Source organism: Dipodomys ordii, unplaced genomic scaffold (genome assembly GCF_000151885.1).
Source record: "Dipodomys ordii isolate 6190 unplaced genomic scaffold, Dord_2.0 Scaffold2, whole genome shotgun sequence".
Classification (NCBI taxonomy): Eukaryota; Metazoa; Chordata; class Mammalia; order Rodentia; family Heteromyidae; genus Dipodomys; species Dipodomys ordii.
The window spans coordinates 11,023,787-11,051,567 of record NW_012267218.1 but is presented as its reverse complement, the minus strand read 5'-3'; the positions used below and the strand labels follow the sequence as shown (position 1 = coordinate 11,051,567).

General features: G+C 45.6%; 1 protein-coding gene across 1 annotated transcript in view; it reads left to right on the top strand.

Moving 5' to 3' along the window:
• Positions 1-68: 68 nt before the first annotated feature.
• Kcnk13 (potassium channel, two pore domain subfamily K, member 13) overlaps positions 69-27,781 on the top strand; it is a 64,249-nt gene continuing 36,536 nt past the window's right edge. The window contains exon 1 of the mRNA XM_013014789.1: positions 69-402. Within this exon, the coding sequence (XP_012870243.1) occupies positions 69-402 (334 nt within the window). The remainder of the gene's footprint in view (positions 403-27,781) is intronic.

Below are 27,781 nucleotides of genomic sequence, written 5' to 3'. Positions count from 1 at the left end.
CCCTCTCCCCCAAGGGGGGGGGGGCCAGTGCTCCCCTCTCCCCATCCAGCCCCGGGAGGACCGCGGCCATGGCCGGCCGGGGCTGCAGCTGCGGCCCCGGGCACCTGAACGAGGACAACGCGCGCTTCGCGCTGCTGGCCGCGCTCATCCTGCTCTACCTGCTGGGCGGCGCCGCCGTGTTCTCGGCGCTGGAGCTGGCGCACGAGCGCCAGGCCAAGCAGCGCTGGGAGGAGCGCCTGGCCAACTTCAGCCGCGGCCACAACCTGAGCCGCGACGAGCTGCGCGGCTTCCTCCGCCACTACGAGGAAGCCGCCCGCGCGGGCGTGCGCGTGGACAGCGTGCGTCCGCGCTGGGACTTCACCGGCGCCTTCTACTTCGTGGGCACCGTCGTGTCCACCATAGGTAAGGGACCCCGGCGGCGCCCCACCTGCCCGGGGGCGAGACCGACACCCCTCCACACGCACACACCTCTCCCGCAGCCTCTGCGGGGAGCCGGCCGCTGCCTGCTCCACAGGTGGTGCCGGGCGGTGCGCTGCGAACGCGGGCGGGCAGCGAGGGTGGAGAAGAAAACGCAATCTCAGCTCCCCTCCCCGGAGCCAGGACTGGGGCGGGGAGGGGGGCAGGCAGGGAGGGGTGAGCCTCCCCCCACCCCCACCCCAAGAGATGTGAATGCTCCTTAAGTTGGACAAGTTTTGCTGTGGACGTTTCCATCTGATGAAGGACTGACCTTGCGAGTGGGGGGCACAGGAAGCGGTGGACGTTGGTTGAGCCGAGATCACACACACACACACACACACACACACAATCACAATCACCACGGACGGTAATGTCACACTCTCCTAGAGAAAGTCCCATCCGGTTGCACGATTGCACGTGTTAAGGAGGCGAAAGTGTGAATGGGAGGATGGAACGCGCTGCCCAGCAGGGAAGAACCAGGGAAGAAGTTGAGTGAAGTGACCTGGGGGGGGGGGCGAACCCGTTAGAACTCAGTGTCGTTTGTGTTCGGGAGTGGAGGGGGTGAAACACACACCTCTTGCATGCTGGGCTGAGCGGGCTGATCTCTGCTGGCTAAGGGGGTGTGGGGCGCAGATCAGCAGCGTGTACCTCCCTGGGGACAGCTGGGACCCAGGGTGTGACAGGGCCATTGTCAGTTCTGCCTCTGTGCACCCTCAGAAGGATGTTCATCCTTGACGCGCCGTCCAGCGATGGGAGAGTGCGGGGGAGACGCTGAGCAAAGAGGGCAGCGTGAGGAAGGGGCTTGGAAAGGCCAGACAGAGACGAGTGTGGCACAGCAGAAAGGCCGCTGGTGGCAACGGCCTAGGGAGGGTCTGAGCCCCTCAGCCAGGACGCATCAGCAAGGCAATGGTGGCAAGGCAAGCCTCCCCAGACTCTGTGCTAGGGAGGTGTATCCAGGGGTAAGAGCAGGCATGAAAGGCTTCCTTCCAAACATAGGCCAGCGAGCAACCGGGACCAAGCCAGGGCTTCAGCTGCTGAGCGGGAAGCCCGGGCGGGAACCACGATGCTTAGGGACACAGCTATGTTGCAAGGCCTTGCTCAGTGGCCTTGCTCACAACTCCGGTCTCATCTTGGTGTCTCTGTCTACCTGCTGCGATCACACAGCAGTAGCTGGGTGTCCTTGGCTGGCACCGCAGGGCCCTGCGGGTGATAGAAGAGAACCATCACCCTCTTCCTTCCCCCAGCTCACATTCTCTGCCCGACACAGAGCACTGGTCCGCCCATCTCTTCTCCTATACCTCAGAAGCCAGTTCCAGAATTTCCACACAGGGAGGCTTGGGGTCACTTGGAATTTAACCTTGGTCTGCTGCATTTGCATAGCTAGTAGAGGATTTTTTTTTCTTCTGTAGATGGGATGATTTGGGGAATGGTTTTGATGGGAGATAGGGGTGTCAAATCTCCCCACTACCATTGCAAGCCACCCTTTGAAGCTCCCCCATGGGCGTGGAAGCATGAAGGAGCAGAGTCTATGCAGGGGCTGCTGGACAGCAGTGGATGGGGGAGGGAAGAGGGGGCACAGAAAAACGCTACAGGCAGAGGCAGGACAGACACAGGGCTTGGGGATGCAAATGTGTTCACAAAGCAGGTGAAGCATGATGAGGCCTGGGCAGCGTCTGAGGTGTGGGGTTCTGGCTCTGTAACTTGGGCATGTTGCTTAACCCTAGAGAGTGCCCATCCTGGCATCGGGCAGTCACACTAGCCGCTCAGCCTCATGAGGTCTGCCTCCTGCCCTCGGCCTCCCTGAAGCCCACTTCCTCTTCCAGGACAATGAGCTCCTGTAAGGGAATTCCTATTACAAAGGACAAACCATCCATCACCTGTGAAGACATCATAGCTTTTGCATTTTAAACATCTTCTAAACAATCCCACCCATTGCTGTTGTAGGAACAGCGTTTGCTGGTTTTGGTTAGGGACTTGTACAGATATCTGGACACCCATGTTCCCATCACTATTATGTTCCACAGCCCGAGGGAAGCCCCACCCCCAGGAGGAAGCCCCTCCCCCAGGCCCACCCACAGAGGCTTGAAAATCACCACGTGGTGTCTACAAGCAATGAGTCCCTTCTTAGCCAAAAGGAGTGAGATTTGTTAGTACAGTGCAGATGGACCTCGAAAACAATTTTATTTGGTGAAATAAGCCAGACACAACAAGGCCAAATATTGTGTGGTTCTAGAAAAACCTGGGGAAGCAGAGAGGAGGCAGGGACTGAGGGAAGGCAGAAAGAATGTCTCTGTTGTGTGGGTAGAACTTCCGTATATGCTCTGGGAGAATTTACAGGTAAAGAGCATAGCTACTATTTCTGCCTAAAAGTGGCTAACTTAATTTTGGTAAAACTGCTAAGGCAAACACAACATTGTGAATATATCAAATGCTATCCAACTGTCCATCATGAATAGTTAAAGTGATATATAACTTCACAATAAGAAAGATTAAATAAAATTTTAAAAATTAAAATATAATATGGGGATGTTGGTGATTTTTTAGAGGGGGGAGCAGGTAATCACTGGAAACAAGAAGTATCTTAAAGGCAAGGCACTGGTGGTTCACACTTGTAATCTCAGGAGGCTGAGATCTGAGGATTGAGGTTAGAAGCTAGCCCAAGCAGACAAGTCTGAGACTCTTCGATTAACCAGCAAAAAGCTGAAAATGAAAATGTGGTCAAGTGGAAGAACATCAGCCATGAGCAAGCAAGAGCCTGAGGCTCTGATTCAAGATCCAGTACCAGTGCATGTGCATGTGTGTGCATGCACACGCATGTGCACACATGCACACACACACACTTGAGGTCAAGACCAGGGAAAAAGCTTTTGAAATCAAATTGTGGGCAATCCAAACAATAAAATATTGAGAACCACAGAGTATATTAAATTATAAACTGGTACCAAAACACAGAACAGACCTTAATCAGGTAGGCAGGAAAGTTGAGATCAATTCCATCTTGCAACAAAAGGAAACTGAGGTGCAGGAGGCATAAATACCTTGTTTATTTAGGGTGAGCATGGCCAGAATAACGTCAGGAGGAAGGCTCGTTGTATCCATTCAGAGAAGATTGGGTTTGTTCAATGACATACTTGCCACTTGGAAAATTCCAGTAGCTTGGCATTTGAACTGTGTTGTATAGCTCGTGGTTCTCACCTCTGTCATCCAGCAACCCTGCTTCTTGCAGGAGCTCATCTGAGCCTGTCACATTAGAAATTCTTGGTTATGTTATAAAATAGAATGGCCTCTTATTTTTCAGATCGTTTGTTGATTGATAATGCTGCCATTTGAACTCAGAGCCTCATGCTTGCTAAACTCCCAGCCCTTTTTGCATTCATTATTTCTTAGATAAAGTCTTAGAGTCCATTACCCAGGACTTGTCTCACGTTGTGATCCTCTGTATAGTTGAAATTACAGGCTAGCCTCAAACAGCAGTCTTATCTCTATTTCACAAATAGCTGGGATTGGGCTGGGAAGGTGGCTCAGTGGTAGAGTGTTTTGCCTTACATGCATGAAGCCCTGGGTTCGATTCCTCAGCACCACATAAGCAGGAAAAAGCTGGAAGTGGTGCTGTGGCTCAAGTGGTAGAGCGCTAGCCTTGAACTGAAAAGCTGAGGGACAGTGCCCAGGCCCAGAGTTCAGGCCCCACGACCAACAAAACAAAAACAAAAACCAACCGAGCAAACAAAAAAACCAAGTAGATGGGATTAGACATCCATCACCATGCCTAACCTGATTTCCTTTTTTAAATCCTGAACTTCATCTTTTGATCTTGTCTCTGCCATGCTATTCTCTGTGAGGGAGAGAAGACTGGTCTGAATGTAACCCAGGTAATTCTTGATATCCTGTCTAAAATAGTTCTCCTTTCAAAGAAGCATGATCTAATTGCCCACATGACTTACAAATACATAAACTCTATGTGTTTGCATTTCCAAAGCGCCTTAAAAAGGCTCTAGTTTATAAGGAAGCTTATAAAGGAAGCTGCCGCTTCTTCTTTGCCATGTCTTTCTTATCTCACACGAGGCCTGGCAGGCACCTCTCCTCCCTAAACCCTCCTCAAGGTCTCCCTGGTCCTCAGTGTGCTGACATTCTGTTCTCTGTGGGGACCCTCTCCCCCCACCCCCATTCTCAAGACTGACAGGGTGCTCCAGTGCTGGCCCACTATTCTCTGGTTGGTAGCAGATTCTCCCTGTAGTGGGCAATCCTGGGAGCGGCCCTGTAACCGCCTTTCCCCTTGGAAGGAAGGAGAGGAGAGAACGGGGGTGAGGATGGAGGCCACTAGGTTATTCATGACTTTAATAATTTGGGGCATGAGGAGGGGGGTGCAGAAAGCGATGGGAAAGTCCCCCCCCATTATTCCAGCCTCTGCCTCCTGCACTTACTTTACCTGAATTGCCAAGCGTTTTACCACGCTCTCCAAATGCTGTGCTTTACACCCCCATCTTCCCGTGGACAGACAGCCATCTTTAGAATTCTCATTAAGTGCTCAGGGTTGGTTGGTCCCAACATGTGATCAAAACTGCCTGCCAGCCTGTCTCCTCTCCATCCCTTCCTTGGAAGGGAAATCCCTGGGTCAGTGAGCCCAAGGGTCAGACCATAGATGGAAATGGGGTGCAGGACATTGCGGGAACTATGCTCTGGAAAGGTGTTCACTTTCTCACTCTAAGACAATACTGGGCTGGCCAGGCAGGTGACTGCGTCTTCAGCTAAGCCTTGGCCCTGAGACCTCTGGGCTTTGCTCTGTGAAGGCATGAAAAAACAGGAAGTCCTGCTCACTTCTGCTGAACTGGCAGGAGCAATTTGATGTCACAATTTGCTGCAGTTTCTCTTCCTGTAGGACCAGGACCCACCATCCCTCAGAGAGGGAACTTTTGATGTCACAAAACTTGCTGAAGTTTCTATTCCTGTAGGATCTTTGGTCCCCTCCCAGGACTAATCTCACATATTACCTGTGTTGTTGCAAACTCACTTATTTCTGAGAGAGGACGGGGATGGTTGTATTCTCTTAACTCTTCCGATTGTCATGGCCACATGTGATGTAGTCCTCCCTAGATCCATACTATTTTTTTTGTCTTTTACACTATTTCCGATATACTTTGCAAGACTTTCATCTGTTAATGTTAATAGTTTAGCTGTCCTCAGAGTTGGATCTGGAGGTAACGTGTTGTATGCACAATACAATTTATGAAACTAGTGGTAGCTGTAATCCTAGCGATTTGGGAGGCTGAGGATGGGAGGATTGTGAGTCAAGGCTATTCCTGGCTAAGAAGTTCAAGAGATGCCCTTCTCCAGCAATAGCTGGGTAGAGTGGCACATACCTGTCATCTCCAGCATGGTGCCAGGCTCACTAGGGCAGAAAAGTCCGCAAGACTCTGTCTGCATGGAAGGAAAGCTAGACAGGTGGTTTGTGTGTCTGTGACCACAGTGACAGCAGTGGCAGGGGGGCGCACCCTCCTCCTACAGAACACCCTGAAAGACACAGGGTTGGATGCCTGGCGAGTGGCAGAGCACCAGGTTAGCAAGCAGTTCTGAGTTCAGAGGCAAAAGAGCTGGGCTCCCACAAGAATCACTCACCACCTGTGGCTGGGCGATGGCTGTGTCTGCGGGGAGGGGCCTAAGTGACCAGAGCTCTTGGCTGTCTCCACTCAGCTGGAGTAGCAGAGCCTGCAAAGCGGGGCAGTGGATTCCTACAGCATCCCGATAAGAGGTTTAGAGGCGTACAGGTGGTGCCCACAAGGGCTTCCCACAATTCCTGGTCCTTCCCCTTACACGTGATTGGCCAGTGCTTTGTCCCAGGGTCATAGCCAGCTTCCAGTGTGACTAGAAAATGAAGTCTATATTTTTTTTCTTCTGTCGGTCATGGGGCTTGAACTCTGGGCCTGGGCACCGGCCCTCAGCTCTTCAGCTCAAGGCTAGTGCTCTACCACTAGAGCCACAGCACCACTTCCTGTTTTCTGGTGGTTAATTGGAGATAAGAGTCTCAGAGACTTTCCTGCCCTGGCTGGCTTTGAACCTTGATACTCAGATCTCAGCCTCCCAAGTAGCTAGGAAAGTCTCTCTATTTAAAAAAAAACTCTTAATTATCTTTAAGTCGTTATGCAAAGGAGTTGCCATTGAACAAAGCAGTTTCTAAAAGGACTGCCTTGGTCATTATCACCTCTTTCAACATTCTCACCCAACCCTCCTATCCCTTCCCTCACTTTTCTTCATTTTTAGGTTGTGTATTTCATTCATTTGCAGTTTATGCACACAATGCATCTTGATCGGTTTCATCCCTTCAACATTGGCACACTTATATTCCAACAAAGACCCACCTAATCCAACAGCTTTGGTACAGCAGAAAACTGTGATAATGAAATCAACCTTGCCATTATAACATTGGCTTATTTCATCTGTGATGTAAAGTATGGTGTTTTTCAATCAGAATATTGAGTAGAATGAAATATTTATAAATGCAATTAATTGCAACTGTTGGATTATGGATTTTCACTCAAAAATTTTGGAAATTCTTATTTTTTAAGTGAAAATGTGACATTTATTAAAGAAAGTTGATCAAAAGAGAAAGATGGAAGGAAGGAGAGAAGGAAAGAAAGAAAGAATGAGAGAGAGAGAGAGAGAGAGAAACAGAAAGAAAGAAAATGAAGTCTCTATTCCTGCTATCAGGTGTGGCAGTAACATTACACAGGAATTCTGATGAAGCCCCATCTCCCCAGAGCCCAGGAGAAAGTTCTGCAGGCCCTGTGGATCAGGCTCACCTGACAGACTTAACAGATGGGTCAGGATCCATCCCTGTCCCCATGCAGTGTGAATGGAAAGGGCTGTGTTGGTGAGGAGGCTGTTGAACGTAATAAAGAATTCTGGGTAGCTCAGGGGAAGAGAAGAAGGGTGGAGCCAGGCACCCATTTAAGTGATAGAGTGCCAGCCATAAGCAGAAAAGCCAAGCTGGAACAGGAGTCCTTGAGTTCAAGAACCAGTACAGTGCGTGCGCGCGCGCACACACACACACACACACACACACACACACACACGGAGACTATTCTTCCTCCCACTGGATTGTTTTGGTGTTCTTGTCAGTAATTAATTGAGCATCAGTGTGAGGGCTGATTTCTGGACTCTGGACTCTTTCATCTGTAGGTCTGTCTGGGCAGGACATGGTAGCTGTGTGGTCAGTTGTGGAATGGAGGGGGGAGGGGAGAGGTGAGCTTTCCCTGTTGATCTTCCTTTTCAGCTGTCTTGACTACTCTGAGCTCCTTAATCCTCCAGGTGAATTTTAAGATGATCTTGTTACGTTCTACATACTAATCTGTAGACTAATTTGTAAATATTACCTCTGACTACGTTAAGTATCCCAACCCATGAACATGAGAGATCTTTCCATTTATTTGGATCCTTTAGGGTGTATGGGTGTGAGCATGCATGTGTGCACCAGTCCAGGGACTTGAACTCAGGGTCTGGGCACTGTCCCTAAGCTTTTTTGCTCCAGGCTAGTACTCTGCTACATGAACCACAGCTCCACTTCTGGCCTTTTGGATGGTTACTGGCAATAAGAGTATCATAGACTTTCTTTGAACTGCCATCTTTACGGATTATAGGTGTGAGCTACTGGCTCCTGGCCCTTTAGGTTTTGTGTGTATATGTGTGTGTGTTTTAATAAAATAGTTTTCAGAATATTAAGTTTTATACTTTTTTGTTTATTTCTTGGCAAGTACTTTATTCTTAATATTATTACAAATGTTTTTGATTAATTTTACTTTGGATTATTTATTGCAAGTGTGTAGAAACAGAATTGATTCTTGCATGTTGATTTTATACCGTGTGATCTGCTATGGTGTATTAGCTCACCCTGTGCCATATTAGTTTTAATCATGTTCTCATAGGTTACCTAATCATGTTTAATGATTTCCTATGTAGAGAAGAATGTCATTTATAAGTGGAAATAGTTTTAATCTTTCCTATAAAGGTGATATATTCTTTTCATGCCTGGGGAGACTCTTCAGTGCCATGTTGAGTAGAAGTGGTATAAAGGAACATCTTACCTTATTCCTGATCTGAGGGAACATTTCTGCCTTTCACCATTGGTACTAGTTTTACAGATTGACTTTCTAGGTAGGAAGAATTCCAGAATTCTGTTCCTAGTTTGTTGAGGGTTTTAAATCACACAGACACTAGTATTCACCTGGATTCCTTTTGTGCATCCACTCAGATGATCTGGTGCTTTCTTCCTTATGCTTTTGATATTGCATCTAATGATCTTTAGATATTAAATCACACTTAGATTCCTAGAATAAACACTACTAGGGCGCAGTCTATAATTCTTTTTGTATACAGTTTGCTAATACTTTTGTGTTCACCTTTATTTTTTTTTGTCACCGTGAAAAAATACCTGAGGAAAAAAACTACTTAAAGAAGAAAGGAGTTGTTTTGGGCTCCTGGTTTCCAGAAGTTTTCATCCAAGGTCAGATGGATCCATTTCTTTGGGCCTAAGATGAGGCAAAATATCATGCATTCCATAACATGCACAGGTGACCAACTTCCATCAACTAGGCCCCACCACCTCCAATACCATCAAATGATGGAGTCATATACTAAATTAGATCCAACAGCTAGAGACCAAGCTTTCCACAGGCCAGCCTATCAGCGAACACTTCATATCTAGTGCCTAACACTTATGTAAGGGATCTTTGCATCTGTATGCAAAAGAGATATTCACCTGTTTGTTTTTCTTTGCATCTCATGTCTTTGTCTTGGTATGAAGAAAACACTGTAGACTTATAGGATGCATTGAGGAGTATTTTTTGATAATTCTTTTCCCTTCCTTTCATAGTACAGTTATTCATTAACCTGCCTGTTCTTCTGATTATAGGACATGTGGGTTGTTTCTGATTACTTGTGGTACAACAGCTCTCTAAAGCACATATTTTAATTTAAAGTACACTAAGTATGGATCGTACAAATTTTTTAGGATTAAATGTATTTATTTATATTTTTATCATTAAGATACTATACAGAGGGGTTACAGGTACACAAGCAAGGTTGGATCATACAAATTTTTGAAACTATGTAAACTTAATATTCTTTTATTGCCGGGCACCAGTGGCTCATATTATAATCCTAGCTAATCAGGAACCTGAGATCTGAGAATTGTGGTTCAAGGCCGCCTGGACAGACAAGTTTGTAAGAATCTTATCTCTGGGGCTGGGAAGGTGGCTCAGTGGTAGAGTGCTTGCCTTGCATGCATGAGGCCCTGGGTTCGATTCCTCAGCACCACATAAGCAAAAAGAAAAAGCCGGAAGTGGTGCTGTGGCTCAAGTGGTAGAGCGCTAGCCTTGAGCTGAAGAGCTGAGGGACAGCGCCCAGGCCCAGAGTTAAGGCCCACGACCGGACCCAAAAAAAAAAAAAAGAATCTTATCTCTAATTATCCGAAAGCTGGAAGTGCATAGGAGGTATGGCTCAATGGCTCAAGTGGTAGAGTGCCAGCTGGCACACACACGCACACACACACACACATATACACACTTTTTTTTTTTACTGTATTAGCAAGAATCTTATTCTCACACACCTGACATGTACTGTCTTCTTCCTCTTCCTTGGTCCTATGCTAAGCATTCTGCATGCATAATCTTTCATCCTATGATGCAGGATGATTATTTTCCCCAGAACTGTGAGAAAACTGAAGCATAGTGGTAAACTGAACTCAGCCAAGATCATGCAGCTAGAGAGTTAGTGGACCTTTGAATCAAACTTTGTGCAACCATGCGATGGCCCTGGTTCTGGGTTTGTTTTTGCCATTGATGCATGTGTATTTGTCTCCACAGATGAATATTTTTACAAGCTATTGTTTGAGAGAAACAATAGCTTATATAATAAAACCATTGGAAGAGATCTGGGTGGTCTACATTGACATGTTCTCTTCTTGGTTTCTTAGAGCCATGCCCAGCACCTGCCCCAGGTCAAACATAAAGTTCAGTTGGATGCAGTGGGAATGCATCACGTTCCCACGCTCAACTGCAGGAGTTGCCAGCCTGGGTCTAGGAATAGAATTGAAGGCATCTGTAAATTGAGATGGGAAAAGAATTTCATGTTGAGGTTTGTTAACCTCAGAATGGATTCTGACAAACTCGCAGCATTTCCTTCAATAAGAAACACAGGGAGCCGGGTGCCGGTGACTCACACCTATAATCCTAGCTACTCAGGAGGCTGAGATCTGAGGATCATGGTTCAAAGCCAGCCTGGGCGGGAAAGTCCGTGAAACTCTTATCTCTAATAAAAACCACCACTAGAAAACTGGAAGTGGCAGTGTGGCTAATGTGGTAGAGCGCTTGCCTTGAGCTGAAGAGCGTAGGGACAGCACCCAAGTCCAGAGTTCAAGCCCCACAACCGACCAAAAAAAACCAAAAAACCAAAAAAAGAAACACAAGGAGCAAAGCAGAAGTATGATAGGAAGCCTGTGGCTCTGCCATCCATGGAACTTGCAGGTGTGTTCCTGTACTTCACAGATGTGGTAGGACTCCATCACCTTCAACCCCCACCCCCCCCCGCACCTCGCAGATAAGTGGAAGTTACGTGTTGCTTCCTGATTTAAAATGCATCACGAAACTGGGTATTGGTGGCTCCTATCTGTAATCCTAGCTACTCAGGAGGCTGAAATATAAGGATAAGGATCACAGTTCAAATCCAGCCCTGGCAGGAAAGTCAAGTGAAACTCTTATCTCCAGTTAACTACCAAAAAAAAAGGGCTGGAAATAGAGCTGTGGTTCAAGTGGTAGAGCGCTGGCCTTGAGTGAAAAAGCTCATGGACAGTACCCAGCCCCTGAGTTCAAGCCCCAGTCCTCCACCCCCCAAAAAATAATAAAATACATCATACATTCATTGTTTGGCTTAAAAATTGTGCTTTAATATGGTCACTTTGGTAACTCTTTTCATTTTATTTGTTTAAAAAGACACTATGCCTAGAGACATCCATCAGCTTCCCCTGACTACCAAAGGCTCCTTTTGTAACAACAATAAAGAAAAATCCCAAAAAACAGGAATTGAGAAACAGACCAAGTCTGCTTTTGAATGAAGAGGAAGAACCACCCTGCCCAGGCTCTGTGTGGCCACTTCCTATGTGGTTAGTGAAGGCCGTTGATCCTTTGTTACTGTTTGGAAATGCACTACACATATACCTGTTGCTCAGTCAGCAAAATCTCCTTCTTTACCGATGACTCTGAGGAAGCCCCCGGATGTTGAAGTGTCTAGACATCGTTCTTGGGAGCAGCAGTGACCACACTCCTCAGAACAGTAAGGAAGAGGCACCCCTTGGAAATGTCCTGTTTAGAAGGGCGAGATGGCTCATGCCTGTACTCCCAGCCATTCAGGAAGCAAAGGTAGGAGGATCAAGGTCTGAGGCCAACTTAGGCAAATGTTTGAGACCCTATCAAACACAAAACAAAACAAAATACACACACACACACAACAACAACAACAAGTTGGGTATAGTGGCTGTCATTCCAGCTATTCTAGAACTGTAGTAAGAGGATCCTGGTCCCAAGACAGGCCCCCATAAAAAGCATAAAACTCTACCTGAAAAAGTAAACCAAAAGCAAAAGGACTGAGAGTGTGGCTCAAATAGCAGAGCACTAGTCTAGCAAGTGTAAGAGTTTAAACACAGTACCACCAAGAAAAAAAATGAAATTCCCAGTTTCTAGGCCTGTGCAGAGTTGTCCTGTATTTGGCTGGTGAGCAAGGTCCTCTAACTCTTAGCCCACACCTTCCCCAGAGAGGATTTGGAATAAGGAATACTTCTTGGTGGCTTAAATCCCTGAGTGCAAACTCAGTACTGCCTGGGAAGATAAACGAAACAGAAAAAAGCATCATGATTCTCAGATGAGGGAAAGGCACCCACAGCCACCATGTGAGGCATCTGTTTTGCCTTAGATGCTAGATCACATACATACACCCCAGGTAGAGACCGCAATTACAAAACTTAAAGCTGCTGAGTTAGGCAGATTTGTTCTAAGTTTTGATCTGTGTGCAGTATCCCCCCTGATTCTTATCACAGTAGCCCAAGGTAAATATTGACAGCCCCACTTTGCAGACAGGTAAACTGAGATCTAGAACTATTTGTCTCTCGCCCCACAGCCACCAAAGCGAGAAGCAGGTGCATAGCTCTCCAGAGCTCACACTTTTGGAGACCACTGCATCTCCTTATAGTGGAGTGTGAACTCACCCATTAGTTGAGCCTCATCATCCCCAAATACCTACTTTCTCCAGGCACTGACAAAGAAATTAATACACAGCATTGTTGGTGAAATCAGAATCAGTCTCATAGCCTCTTGCTTTTATTCTTCTTTGGTGGTTTTTCTTGTTTGCTTGCATAAGAGCCATCCCCCTGACTTCTCTTTGCCATCTTTGCTTGTAAAGCCAATACAGGACAAGTCAAGGAAGTAAAATGGTATTTGTTGTTGCTGTTTGTTTGTACCAGTACTAGGTAGGGCTCAAACTCAGAGCCTCAGACCACTCTACTACTTAAGCTAGACCCACCTCTACTTCCAGCTTTTTGCTGGTTCACTGTTGACAAGTTTCTCAGATTTGTCTGCCTGAGCTGGCTTCCAACAGGGATCCTCAGATCTCAGGCCCCTGAGTCACTGGGATTACAGGCATGGGTCACTGGTGCCCAGCTAAAGTGATACTTTTTGATGGTGTATTTTGCCTCTTTCTAGGTGCTCAGCCACAGATGCGGCAGAAATATCAAAGTGAGCTGAAGGGACCCCCATGGCGAGCAGATGGGGGCTGGGGTGGGTTGAGGTTCTCTATGACAAACCCTACAGAGAACACAATGGCATCTTAGTCTTAGCCAGTGGGATCTTCCCATCCCCCTTCCCGAGTGACTTGGGTCTCCACGTGAATGTATGTCAGATCCGTGTCCGTGAACCTCTGAATTCTATTCCTGAAGCTTTCTGGAAACTTGGATTGCCTTGAGTGTGTTTATGTGCCTGGGATTTAGGAATCCTGACTTACTATATAATTGCCTTACTGAGCTGGGACTTGTCTTACTGAGAGTCGGTGGGTGTCATTCACTGCCCTTGGCCTCTTTTCTCTTGTGACATCACTTCTAACAGCATTTTTCAAGGGCAAGGGCTCTGCAGGAACTTCCAGGGCTTGGTATCCAGTGGAACTCCAATGTCCATGTCTTCTCTCACTCCTCTGTGCTGATAGCTCGCTCAGTACTCTGTACAGTCTGTCCTGGGTGAATCTGTGTTGACCATTCTGTGGAAATGACCTGGTACAACTATGAGTCCTGGGCCCTGTCTTTGTCCCTACTGAATGAAGACCAGGCCTTCATGTGACTTCCCCCAAAGAACCATTTCTCCTGATAGAGATTACAGGGATGTAGTCATAGGCCTTTATATGGTTGTTCAACCAAATTATCACAGATCAGGCCAATAGGAGTATCAGAACAATAAGCTGATTCCATTTTTTATTATCTGTAGAGAGAACACCAGAACGGGGAGTTCTTGCTTAACTTTTCCTTCAACTTAATCAAGTCATGTCTCATCTCAAGTCATCTGGAAGAGAGTTGTATATGTCGCATTAGTACTCTGTGCACCCAAGTGTCCCCTGGTCCCTAGGGTGACACTGTGCCTCGTTATTAAAGATCCTTCTGTAGGATAGATGTTTTGCAAGAACAAATTTTGTTCTTTTTTTGTTTTTGTTTTTTGCTGCTATGAGGGTTTGAACTCAGTCAGTACTTCATGCTCGCTCAACTTGCTGGCTCATCTGGCACTCTACCATTTGAGCCATCGCCTTCAGTCTAGCATTTTGCTGGTTAGTTGGAGAGAGAACATTGCAGATTTTTTTTTTGCTTAGGCTGGTTTTGAACCTCCATCTTCCAGATTAGCCTCTCTGAGTAGCTAGGATCCAGGGGTAGCATGGAACTGTGGAGGAGGAAGCAGAGTTGAGCCATGTAAGAGTCCTAAACCAGCAGCAGGAATCATTTTCTTGGACTCTCTTCTCCGCCTTCTCTCTTCATGTCTATTTTGTCTCATGTCTCTTTACTTTTGACTTCTGCTTTCTACTTCTCTCCTCTCCTGACTGCTAAGTCCCCCACTCCTCACCCCCAAATCTTGAAATTTTTTTGCTCCTCCATTGAAACAATAAACATTAACTAGGACTGGTAAGGTGGCTCAGTGGTAGAGCTCTTGCCTTGCATGCTTGAGGCCCTGGGTTTGATTCCTCAGCACCACATAAGCAGAAAAAAAGTCGGAAGTGGCGCTGTGGCTCAAGTGGTAGAGTGCTAGCCTTGAGCTGAGGAGCTGAGGGACAGCACCCAGGCCCAGAGTTCAGGCCCCATGACAGATCAAAAAAAAAAAAAAAAAAGAAACATGAAGAGGTGAAATGGATTGAGGTATATACTTAGAAACTGATTTGTTGGATTGACCTATTTTTGTACAACTACTTAAATATATAAAATATTTTTTAAAAGAAACATGAAAACTAGAGTATTATCTCCCAAAGGAGAGAAAGATTTCCTTTTCCCTCTGCCTCTAACTAGAGAGATCTATAGGATTTCAGGAGCCATCTCCTTTTTCCAAGACCTAACAGAAAGGTAGATGTTCCCCAGATGTTTGGTCCCTTGCTTCCTGGAGAGCCTGCCTTTGGCTTATTCCACTTCTGTGGAAGGATTCAGCCTTTCCAGCCTGGGTATCATCCTCAGCTCTTTTTCTCTCCTGATCTCTTCTCTCCCCTGACAACTCAATCTCCTATGCTCCATTTTTTAATTTTTTTATTGTGAAAATACTGTACAGAGGGGTTACAATTACATGGGCAAGATGATGAGTACATTTCTTATCCAGCATTGTAGCCTCCTCCTTTGTTTCCCCTTCCCATCCTATGCTCCATTTTTTTGGGGGGGGGAGGTGGTGATCATGGGGCCTGAACTCTGGGCCTGGGTGCTGTTACTTAGCTCTTCAGCTCAAGACTAGTGCTCTACCACTTGAGCCACAGCACCACTTCCAGCTTTTTCTGCTTATGTGGTACTGAGGAATCGAACCCAGGGCATCATGCTTGCAAGGCAAGCACTCTACCACTGAGCCACCTTTCCAGCCTGCCCCATTTTCTTTCAGCATCAATTTTTTTCTTCCTGACTGAGCATCCTTATCTGGTAACATTCTCTGTGGGTGGGGGGTGGGGTGTGTGTGCACCTGTGTGCATGCGCTCGCGCACATATGCATGTTGATATTGAGGCTTGAACTCAGGACCCAGGCACTGTCCTGTAACTTTTTCATTTAAGGCTAGTGCTCTGCCACTTGCGACCTAGATCCAGTTTTTATTTTGGTGGTTAATTGGAGTCTTGTGTACTTTCATACCTATACTGGCTTCAAACTGTGATCTTTAGTTCTCAGCCTCTTGAAGAGCTAGGATTACAGGCATAATAAGCCACCCACACTTGGGGACATTGGCTGTTTTTATAGAGTCAATTTCAATTTCTTATACAGGCCACTCTGTGATGAGTTTCTGGAGACCTTACTGAAAACATGAATTCTCTGAAGAGGCTTTCCCCCTTGGCCCCACGAGCAGCCAGATGGCAATGAGACAGGTGTCCCTGCCACCGCATGCCTTGCCGCATTTGGGGGTGCCTGGGGTCTGCTTGATAATTGTATCTCTTTTGTTTCTTTGAAGCTTTGGTGTGATCATATGCAGAATTCCAGAATTGTCTCCTGAAGAGGACAGGCAGTGTTTGTTTTCTCCCAGGGAACTAGGAGTCCTCCTGGGCTGGCTCTGTCCTACGCAGGGTCGCAAGCACAGTGCAGGGCCTGCCTCGCTGAGATGTCCTTGTCTTCAGTTGGGAGACTGACTGCTTTCTGGAGCCCTGTTGCTATTTACAAGTCAGAAGCTTTCGATACTTTCAGTGCTCACTCCCACCACTCTCCTTTCTGTGCTTCTGACTCTCCAGGCTCCTCCAGGCTTCAAGCTCTTCTGACTGAGTGAATCTTCTCTGGGCTCATTATGCAATGGGGTCATTGTCCCTCAGCCTTAGGTTCATATAGACAGAAGAATCACATAATTTGCATGGCCAGAGTATAGCAAGTGGCAGAGATGCCAGCATATGAGCAACACAAATGCTTATAAAGCTGAGCGCCAGTGACTTGCACCTGTCATCCTAGCTACTCAGGAGGTTGAGATCTGAGGATCCCGGTTCAAAGCCAATCAGGGCAGGAAAAGAAATCCATGAGACTCTTATCTCCAGTTAAGCACCAAAAAGCTGGAAGTGGAGTTGGGGGTCAAGTGGTAGAATGCTAGCTTTTAGTGAAAAAGCTAATTAAGCTCCAGTACCAGCACACACACACACACACACACACACACACACACACACACTCGAACAGTTGTGGGGACACTGCATAGGCAAATTAACTACCACTCACCCTGTGTCCCTGTATTATTGTCATTAACAAAGTTGGTGTACTAATATGTTAAAATCTCAGGCTTTAGGTCTCTATCTACAAACTCTTATTTCCTTCCCAAGTCAAGGAAGTTATTTTTCTTACCATTTTCCTTGAAGGCCTTGAGTCTACCTTTAAACAGACAAGGACAGGCAGCAATTTGTCTTCAAATAGACCGGCGACAGACCTCCATTTATTTTGTAATTTCTACATGTGGAAGGCAAAGATCCTGAGCTTCTGTAATTGACAATCCAGCGAAAGTTTTGCAATTTCTTTTAAGGCTGTGTGCTATTCAACCATCAGGCCTTGGTAAGAGCTCAGTGAGGACAAGGAGCTCTCCAAAACCAGACAAGCCGGGCCCGCGGCCCTGGGGGAGGGAGGCTGTCCAGCGAGAACTGGATTCTTTGGTGTCTGTGTCCAGAGATGCTGGTTCACCTTGTAACTTGGAGCATGCTGGCTCTGTTGGGTCTCAATTTTTAGAATACGTCATTATTCAGTCTGAATAGTTATTTTCAATTGCAATCATACCTAATAACCTCCCTTTTATGTCAAACATTTTCTTATAAGAATGAGTGTTTTGCTGGGAAGGTGGCTCAGTGGTAGAGTGCTTGCCTTGCATGCATGAGGCCCTGGGTTCAATTCCTCAGCACCACATAAGCAGAAAAAGCTGGAAGTGGTGCTGTAGCTCAAGTGGTAGAGCACTTGAGCTGAAGAGCTGAGGGACAGCGCCTAGGCCCAGAGTTCAAGCCCCATGACAAAAAAAAAAGTTTTTAAAAATTTATTTGTTTGTTTATTTTGTACCAGTACAAGGCTGTGAACTCAGGGCCTTGAGCTCTTACTTGGCTGGTGCTCTACCACTTGAGCCACACTTCCATTTCTGGCTTTTTGCTGGTTAATTGGTTAATAAAAAAGTCTCTTAGGTTTCTCTGCTTGGACTGGTTTTAAGCCTCAGTTCCCAAATCTCATTCTCCTGAGTGGCTAGGATTACAGACCTGAGCCACTGCCACATGGCCAGAATGATTTGTTATAAATAAAAACAAATCTTTGCTGTCCTATAGTGAAATCTTATGCATGAAATAAACAGTGTATATATACAATTTCAAAAAGAGAGCATACTCCAGTAATTATAAAGAAGAAACAAACATTTTATAGTAATACAACATGTATCTTAATACATTAATGCTGGGGTCTGACTACACTACAGAGGTCGAGCGAGTTGGGCATTGGTGCCTTGCACCTGTAATCTTAGCTGCTCAGGAGACTAAGATCTGAGGATTACTGTTCAAAGCCAGCCTGGGCAAGAAACATCTGTGAGATGTTTACCAAAAGGCAGGAAATGGAGCTCAAGTGGTAGAGCACTAGCTTTGAGCAAAAAAAAGCTTAGGGATAGTATCCTGGACCAGCAACACACACACACACACACACACACACACACACATACAAACACACAAAGTAGTCAAGTGCTAGTAACCTTTGGGTACACACCTGTGTGGAGCTATAGGCATGAACCTGCCTGGGATGTGCAGAACTTTTGATTACACATACAACTCTTTGTTACACTTACAAAAAATGTCACTGTCCTCTGGGCACCAGTGGCTTGTGCCTGTAATCCTAGCTACTCAGAAGGCTGAGATCTGAGGATCATAGTTCAAAGCCAGCCTGGGCAGGAAAGTCTGTGTGACTGTTATCTCCAATTAACTACTAGAAAGCCAGAAATGGAGCTTGTGGCTTAAGTGGTAGAGTATTAGCCTTGAGCAAAAAAGCTCAGGGACAGCACCCAGGCCCTGAATTCAAGCCTTACGACCTGCACACACACACACTCACTCACTCACACACACTGCTCAGCCTCACTAAAGACATCCTAAGTAAGGAACTCTGCATCTGCATCTCAGAACCTGACTCCCTAAGCATTGCTGTATCCCACAGAAAGTATAGAACTCTTGAAATTCTTCATGAAAGAAAGTATAGAACTCTTGAAATTCTTCATGAAACTAAGCCCTGCCCCTCTATCTGAACCCCAGATGCTATGCTGGGGTGTCAGGTAGAGGCTGGAAGCTCTTGCTGGTGGTCCCATGTCCATGCTGGCACAGTTTTTCTGAGCTGTGTTCCATTTTATGTACATGCAAATGAGAAGCTGGCTTTAATGGACACAGCTGGGGACGCTGGGAAAGGATTGGGGGGGGCGATGGCTGTTCACTACTCAAGCCCAATTAGCGTTGCTTTCCCGGCGGTGTCATTTTCCTAGCAAGTTACTTACTGTGATTTGTAGCAGGCAAGGACAGTTAAGCCATACAGTGAAAGTCCCCATTCATTGATCTGAGACCCAGCAGAGAGGCGGGCCTGCACAGCTTTAGGAAAATCCATGAGAACTAGAGTGAGTACAAACATTCGGAAGAACTGAGTGAGTGATCACCGCAGATGGATTTTGGATACTCATATATTCCCGGAAAATCTGAGAACTGCTCAGTTCTTCCACAGCCTCAAGCATACAAACAACCTATCTTTTATCCAAGCCAACATAAATATTCTTTGTGTGTGTGTGTGTGTGTGTGTGTGTGTGTGTGCCATTCCTGGGGCTTGAACTCAGGGCTTGGGCACTATCCCTGAGCCTCTCTGTGCACAAGGCTGGCACTCTACCACTTGAGCCACAGCACCACTTCCGTCTTTTTCTGAGTAGTTTATGGGAGATAAGAGTCTCATGGACTTTCCTGCCTGCGCTTGCTTTGGTATCATGATCCTCCTATCTCAACCTTCTGAGTAGCTAGGATGACAGATGTGAGCCACCAGCACCCGGTTATAAATACTCTTGATAGGAACAACCCAGGCAAAATGAAACTAGCAACTGAGCATTGCCTGAGATGAAATTTCTTACAAATGGAACATTCTAGAAACCCCACTTAGGAAAGTTGACAGTGCCACAGAGCCTAACTGGGAATCATTTGATAGAAGAAAACATACCAAAGGAAAGCAACCAAGGAAAACAAGCACATGGTAAATGGCTTCTTCTTGAAATCAAAGACTCATATACCCTTGGTAACATTTGGATATGTAAAATCTAACCTAAGACCACTGTTCTTGAGGAGTGTGGCTCAGTTGGTAGCATACTAGCTGATGAGCAAAAGTATCAGGTACAGATTTCAAGTCTCAGCTTCAGACTCCTCCCGCCCCCCAGAAAAGGTCGACAGAAATGTGATCAAAGACAACTCAGGATGTTGTCTACAAAGGACAACACTCATACTGCTACTAATGATGATAATGGTGGTTTTGGTAATCGTTTCATAACAAAATTCTATTGAGATGGGGCCAGTGGCTCACGCTTTTCATTGTAGCTATTCAGGAGGTAAAGATAGGGAGGATTGCAATTCAAGGCCAGCCCAGGCTAAAAGTTACCAACTTCTGATTTCAACACAGAGGTAGGGTGCGGAAGTTTACATCTGTAATCCTAGCTGTGAGTGAAGCATAGGCTCACAACTCAATGCCAATTCCAGACAAAAATGGGAGACTGTATCTGAGAAAGCAAACCAGGGCTGGGGATTTGGCTCAAGTGGCAGAGCACCTGTCTTAATCAGAGTGAGGACAGCCCTCGTTCAAGCCCCAGTCCCACCAAAGGAAAAGAATAAAACTACTGGAAAGACTTTTTTTTTCAGTGAGAAACATAGTAACAATTTGTACCAGAAAAAGTATCTTAGAATACAATTCACAGAGCATACCTTTGCAATGACAGTTTTGGGAATGTTGGTAAAAATTCGTACTTTTTAAAAAAAACAAACAAGCTGAGTGGTATGACAGACACCTGAAATCCAAGCACGTGAGCGGCTGAGGCAGGAGGATCCTGGGTTTGAGGCCATCCTGTCCCACAGAACAAGCTCCAGATTAAATGATACATTGTGGCTAAACTATTGCACCGTCTTCAAGAGACAAAGGTGTTAATGGAAACAAGTGGTGAAGTCTAAGTGAGATCGGAAATAGGAATACACCAGTGTTGGGTTTTTTTTAGTTTGGAGACATGTACTATGGTAGTGGGGAAACTGCGAGAGGATTTATAAAGGCTTTCTCCATCATCTCTGCAACTTTTCTCTAGTCCGAAACTATTCCCCCAAAATAGGGCGATCTCAGAATGTCCCGGATCAAAGGAAAAAGCAAAGCGGAATTCCCATTGTCGGGTTTCCTTGACTATCTCAGCTCAACTGATCTGTGGAGTCCATTGGTTGGGCCAGTTGGTTTCCAGCTTACCTCTACGTTCTTGTATCTGTTGCCACTCCCTTGTAGTCTTTCAGGCCCTGTTATCCACTGGCCAGTCAGTCCCCATATCGATCTCCCCCTGTTCCAGACCACTTGCTCTTACAAGTCTTCACCATGTGGAGACCCAGCACACAGACTCTGCTCACATTAGAATCACCAGAGGAGCATCAACAAACACTGAGGATACCTGCTTGCAGCCACCAGAGAGGCTGATTTCATGATCTAGACATCAAGAGTCTAAAAATTTCATCACGTGATGCTAAAGTGTGGCCAGGCTTGAGATAATTGGTGTCAGCCTGTCCCTCTGGCCATCTTTCATAAGCCCAGTTGAGCCCTGCATAATGCCAGAATCCTTGTCCCCATCCTCAGGTCCCCAGAACCTTCATGTTCTCACACGGGTACCTGCAGGGGTGTGTGTATGTGTGTGTGTGTGAGAGAGAGAGAGAGAGAGAGACATACTCTTCTCTTGTGTGTTTATTGCACCCAATGGGTGGGTGAGAATTTGGTTCCATGATTCTCTGTCTCCACCACTAGGAGGTGCACGCTTCATTTTCTCCGGATAGTTTTAACCACCATCCTTAAGAGTGAGGGTTAGATGGCTGGCTTTTGTTCTGGAAACAAAAGACCGTGTCCCTTCTGAGGGGGTCCTTGCCGAAAAAATCACTGGTTCTCACCATGCAGTGACCTTGCAGGCCTGCTGTCTTCTGCTAGGTGGCCCTCACGTGGGCAGCCATGGGCTGGTTCCCCACATGTCCTGTGCAGTGCCAAGACTTGGGTTCTGCTTGGCTTGTTGGTGTGTGTTACTTCTAGGGACTAAATTGTTACAGATCGGTTCCTGGGAATCTGAGTTGGAGATATTGGCAGTTGGCCCATTGTCCCTGGTGCCAGGGTCCCAAAGCATTCCCCCAAAGCATCAGAAGTACTGCGGCATCCTCCTAAACAAAGTTGTGGAAGCCAGGTGTGTAGTGCCTTCCTGTCATCCATGCTAGTCAGGAGGTGGAGGTAGGGTGGTCTCAGTCCAAGGCAGGGCAAAAGTACAAGACCTTATCTAAGAAACAAACCGAAAGCAAAAGGATTGGAGACATGGTTCAAGTGGTGGAACACTTCTCAAGCAAGTGCGAGACCATGAGTTCAATCCCTATGTACCACTCCCCAAAAGGAAACAGCGATAGAACTTACAATTCAGTCACACTCCAGTCTCATCCTTGGAGAGTTTGGGCCAGAGTGCGGGACACTCATTTATATGTCTTCTACTCTGGCTGGGTGATTCCAATGCACTGTCCTGACCTGACCCAGCCATGAGGCAGTGTGTGCTCAGCAGACCACGTGCTCGCTGCAGCAGCCCTGCCGGTGTGCCATCGATTTAAAGGAGTATGCATGGCCGTGTTCCAAAAACACTTTATTTACCAAAACAGACGTCAGGCTGACTTAGCTCATGGGCTAGTTTGTCCACTCTGATAAAACAAATCACCTGGGAAGCTATAAAAACGTTCTCTGGTGCCCAGGCCAATTAAATTAGAATCTCCGTGGGTGGTTCCCAAACCCTGGCATTTATTAAAAGCTCTTCAGGTGATTTCCAATCAGCCGGGATTAAGAATGGCCTCTGCTGGGCACTGTCCCTGTGTGGCTGGTTCTGAAGAGTAGCGTCTCCCTCTGGTGCTTGGATGCCGTATTCCTCCACCCCGCTGCTTGCTTAAGTTGTCTATTAAATGGATGACTTCCAAGCAAATTGTTCACTGCCTGCTTTCCAATTTATCTTTTCATTGGGATATGACCTATATACACACTCAGACAAGTGTGCAAATCTCAAGTGCAGCTCTGTGTGTTTGCCCGTCGTTGTTTGCGTGTATACTTTATCCTTTAGCCACTGCACAGATCAAAATTCAGAACACTCCAAGGAGCCTTCAGTTTCCCCAGTTTTTTATTTGCTGTTGTTTTTGTGCTAGTGCTGGGGCTTGAACTCAAGGCCTGGAAGCTGTTCTGTAGTCTTCTCCACTCCAGGATAATTCTTCCTGGATATTTCTGCTTAATTTCTTTCTTTCTTTCCTTCCTTCCTTCCTTCTTTTTCTTTCTTTCTTCCTTCCTTCCTGCCTTCCTTCTTTCTCTCTTCTTTCTTTCTCTTTCTTTCTTCCTTCCTGCCTTCCTTTCTTTCTCTCTTTTTTTTTTTTTAGTTTTGGTTGGCCATGGTGCTTGAACTCAAGTCCTGGGCACTGTCCCTGAGCTTTTGCACTCACAGCTAGTACTTGACCACTTTGAGCCACAGCTGCACTTCCAGGGCCAAGTCCCTGGACCAGGCACAGCTACCAGCCCAGCCCAGCAACTGGTTAGATTTTTCTTCCACAGAAAAGATAATACTGTCTTAGATTAAGATGAAAAGCATATGGAAATGAAGCATTTTGAAGCATGAATAATACTTAAAGTACTTCCCATTATATTATACAACCATTATCTCCACATCCTTCCAGAACATTTTCATTCCTCTAAAAGAATACTACCCCTTCCAGACCTTGCCCCATTTCACTTCCTCTCAGCCCCTGATTGATAGCCACATCTCATTTTGCTGGCTCTATGGATAATCTTTCCTGGATTTCTCCTTTCCTTTCCTTTCCTGCCTTCCTTCCTTCCTTCCTTCCTTCCTTCCTTCCTTCCTTCCTTCCTTCCTTCCTTCCTCCCTCCCTCCCTCCCTCCCTCCCTTCCTTCCTTCCTTCCTTTCTTTTTCTTTTTTTTTTTAAGTTTTGGTCGGCCATGGTGCTTGAACTCAGGGCCTGGGCACTGTTCCTGAGCTTTTGCACTCACAGCTAGTGCTTGACCACTTTGAGCCACAGCTGCACTTCCAGGTGGTTAATTGGAGTCTTATGCACTTTCCTGCCCTGGCTGGCTTCAAACAGCGATCCTCAGATCTCAGCCTCCTGAGTAACAAGGATTACAGGCATGATCCACTGGCACCCAGCTGGATATTTCTTATGAATGGACGATATGTGACCTTCACTTTCTGCCATCTTTTGCTTTGCATACTTTTCAAGGCTTATCTGCATTATAGCCTGCATCTGTGCTTTAGAGTTGCTGGACATTTGAGTTTCCATCTTCGGGCTATTAAAATCTGCTATGAACATGGCTGCACAGGATTTTATGAGTACTCATTTTCCATATTTTGGGCTACATATCTAGGAGTGGAATTACTAGTTTGGGTGATAATAATCTTGTGTAGCATTTTGAAGACTTCCCATAGTTTTCTGTGTTTCATAGAAATACTCATCCATGTTCATTAGAATGGTTAATTTCTTTTCATTAAAAAAAAAAAAAACAGGGGCTGGGAATGTGGCTTAGTGGTAGATTGCTTGCCTAGCACTCTACCAGGTTCAATTCCTCAGTACCATATAAACAGAAAAGGCCGGAAGTGGGGCTATGGCTCAAGTGGTAGAGCACTAGCTTTGAGCAAATGAAGCTCAGGGACAGTGCCGAGGTCCTGAGTTCAAGCCCCAGGACTGGCAAAACATTAAATTAAATTAAAAACAACAACACAGTGCTATCCATGCTAGTAAATGTGATCTTGTACTGAGCCTTTTGCTGAGCCTCTTCTCATGTGTGTGTTGGTCATTTATATGTCTTTGGAGAAATGGCTTTGCAAAATCATTTGCCCTTTCCTGTGTGTGTGTGTGTGTGTGTGTGTGTGTGTGTGTGTGTGTGTGTGTGTGTGTGTGTGTGTGTGTGTCCTGGTACCTGGACTTGAACTCTGGGCTTTCTCATTCAAGTTGACGCTGTTCCACTTAAACCACTTTCAGCTTTTTGCTTGCTAGAGATAAGAGTGGAGAGATACAAGTCTTGAGATTTGTCTCCCTAAGCTGGCTTCAAATTAGATCTCAGTATTCCAGATCTCAGTATTCCTGGTAGCTAGGATTATAAAAATGAGTCACTGGTGCCAGCTCTTTGCCTTTTGTTTGATAGAGTTGTTTGTCTTTTGGTTATTGATGTAGATGCGAGTTTTGTGCATACATGTGCCATTCCAGAGAAGATGATCCTCAGATCTCAGCCTCCTGAGTAGCTAGGATTATAGGCGTGAGCCACCGGTGCCCAGCAAATATGACCAGTTTTTATGTGTGAACAAATGCTTTCACAATCAGAACTTCTACATTGTTTCTTTTTATTCCAACTCTCTGGAGATTTATCTAATGCAAAATACTTAAGTCTATTCCTGACTACCACATTCCACTAAAAATACACATATAAGTGGGAATTTAATTTTTAAAATTTTTCTGTGTATATAAGGCTTATTTTTTCCTACAGAATTTCTTTCTAGTTAAGTTATTGCTCACTTATTACTATACAGTTGGCCAAAAGCACATGAATATTTACCTTCATTTGTATAAATAACCATTAGCAATCTTTAAAATGTAATTACATTGAAAATACACTCCTAAGTAAAATGATTGGAATAAGTTAAGTTTTGAATAAATTTTATTCCTATTTTTTCATTTCAGTGTAAATACCCAAGAGACTTCTTTAGATAAATGGGCCAGTGAAAATGGAATGGAATTTAGTAACTCAATTCTTTGAATGCCTTCTTGTCTATATTAAAAAAAAAAAAGCACATTTGTGGGCTGAGGGCATGGCTTGTGTAGTAAAGCACCATCTTAGCAAGTGCAAGGCCCTCAAAGCCTAGTACCAGCAAATCTTAGTGTGTGGGGGGGGGGTGTGTGCATGCATGTATATGCTGGTAGTGGGGCTTGAACTCAAAGCCTGGCTGCTATTCCTAAGTTTTTTGCTCAGTGTTAGTGCTCTACCACTTGAGCCACAGCTCTACTTTCAGCATGGAGATAGAGCTACACAGACTTTCCTGCCAGGCTGTCTTTGAACCACAACCCTCAGACCTGTCTCCTGAGTTGCTAGGATTACCAAGGTGTGCCACTGCCATTTGACAAGCAGATTTTTTGTGCCAGTCCTGGGACTTGAACTCAGGGCCTGGGCATTGTCCCTGAGGATTTTATATTCAAGGTTTGCACTTTACCATTTGAGCCTCAGCTTCATTTCCAACTTTTTGGTGGTTAATTGAAGATAAGAGTCTCATGGACTTTCCTACCCAGGCTGGCTTCAATCCACGAACCTCAGATCTCAGCCTCCTGGGCCACTAGGATTACAAGCGTGAGCCACATTTGCATTATGATGAAAAGTTATGTTGAATGACTACATCATTCTGAATAATGACCCCCCCCCCACACACACATCCACATCCCCGTTTCCAAATCATGTGAGTAGAAAAAGGGATTTCAGACAAGATGAAGTTCAGGATCTTGGAGTAAAAAAACAAGCCTACACTATTCTCAGGGGCCTGCTGGAATCATAGGATCTAAGAGGTCAGAAGTCAGAAGCAGATGAAGCCAGGAGTAAGTAAGCAGCAAGGCCTGAGGATGTCTCACTGCTGGCTGTGAAGACAGAGACAGGCTCTAGGAGCCAAAGAATAACAATAAGGAATGCAACCCAAAAGACAAAGAACTCGCCCTTCAGAGTTTGCAGGAAGAATTATCTCTGCCAGTACCTTGATCTCAGCTCAGTTAAATGGTTTTTTAGGATATCTGACATCCAGATCTATAAGAGAATAAATTCTGGTTATTTTAAGCCATTTGATTTGTTATAGCAGCAGTAGGAATCTAATACAATGGTTGGTCCACTTACATCTCAATTGCATCCTCCTAGGGAGTAAAGAATTGGAAACTATATGAGGAATTGTTGGTTTCAGGAGGAATACATTTACACAGGATTACATGGCAGGGTGTCTATGGTCAATGGATATTTCAGAATAACTAACAGTTCATTTTAATGTATCACCACAGAATAATATTAAAGTGAGGTGCCAGACATGCTTGATTTGTCCTTCCACGATGGATGCATGTATCACCCTGAACTCCATACGTGTGAAACAATTATGATTTCTTGATTTAAAATAATAGTCATTTAAATGATTAATTGATGAACTAGTTATCACCATGTCCTCATTCCAGCACATGGGAAAGAGGGAAGGGGACAAGAAGGCACACATCACACAACCCAGAAGTTACCACATCACCCTTCTTAGTCACATAGTTTCCCAACTGCAAAGAAATTGGGGAATGTGGATTTGGGTTTTTGGTATTTTTTTTCTAAGTGATTCCCTAGGAATCACTATGATTGTAGAAGTAGGGGAGGGTGCACTTCGGAGGAAAGATAGTGCTAAAACTGGATCTCAGTTAGCCCCCCAATATTCCAGTGTTAAAAGCAGCACTACAGAAAATGGTGGAAACTTTAGGAGGTAGTGCCTAATGGGAGGACTTTAGGTCATTGCAAGGATATCATTGAAGGAGACTAAGGGACTCTAGACTCCTCTTTCTCTGTCTCTCTGCTTCTCTCTGTCTCTCCCCTGTCCCCTAATCCATGAGGTGGATTCTTTAGGTCTTTGCAGGCATTCCCTACGGGACTCCAGACTATTCTCTTTCTCTTTGCTTCCTGGCCTCAAGGTGAGTGTTTGCTCCCACTATGAGAACACTACCTCAACACTGGCCCAAGGCACTGGACCAACAGATCAAGAACTGCAACCACAGCCAGGCACTGGTGGCTCACCCCTGTAATCCTAGCTACTTAGGAGGCTGAGA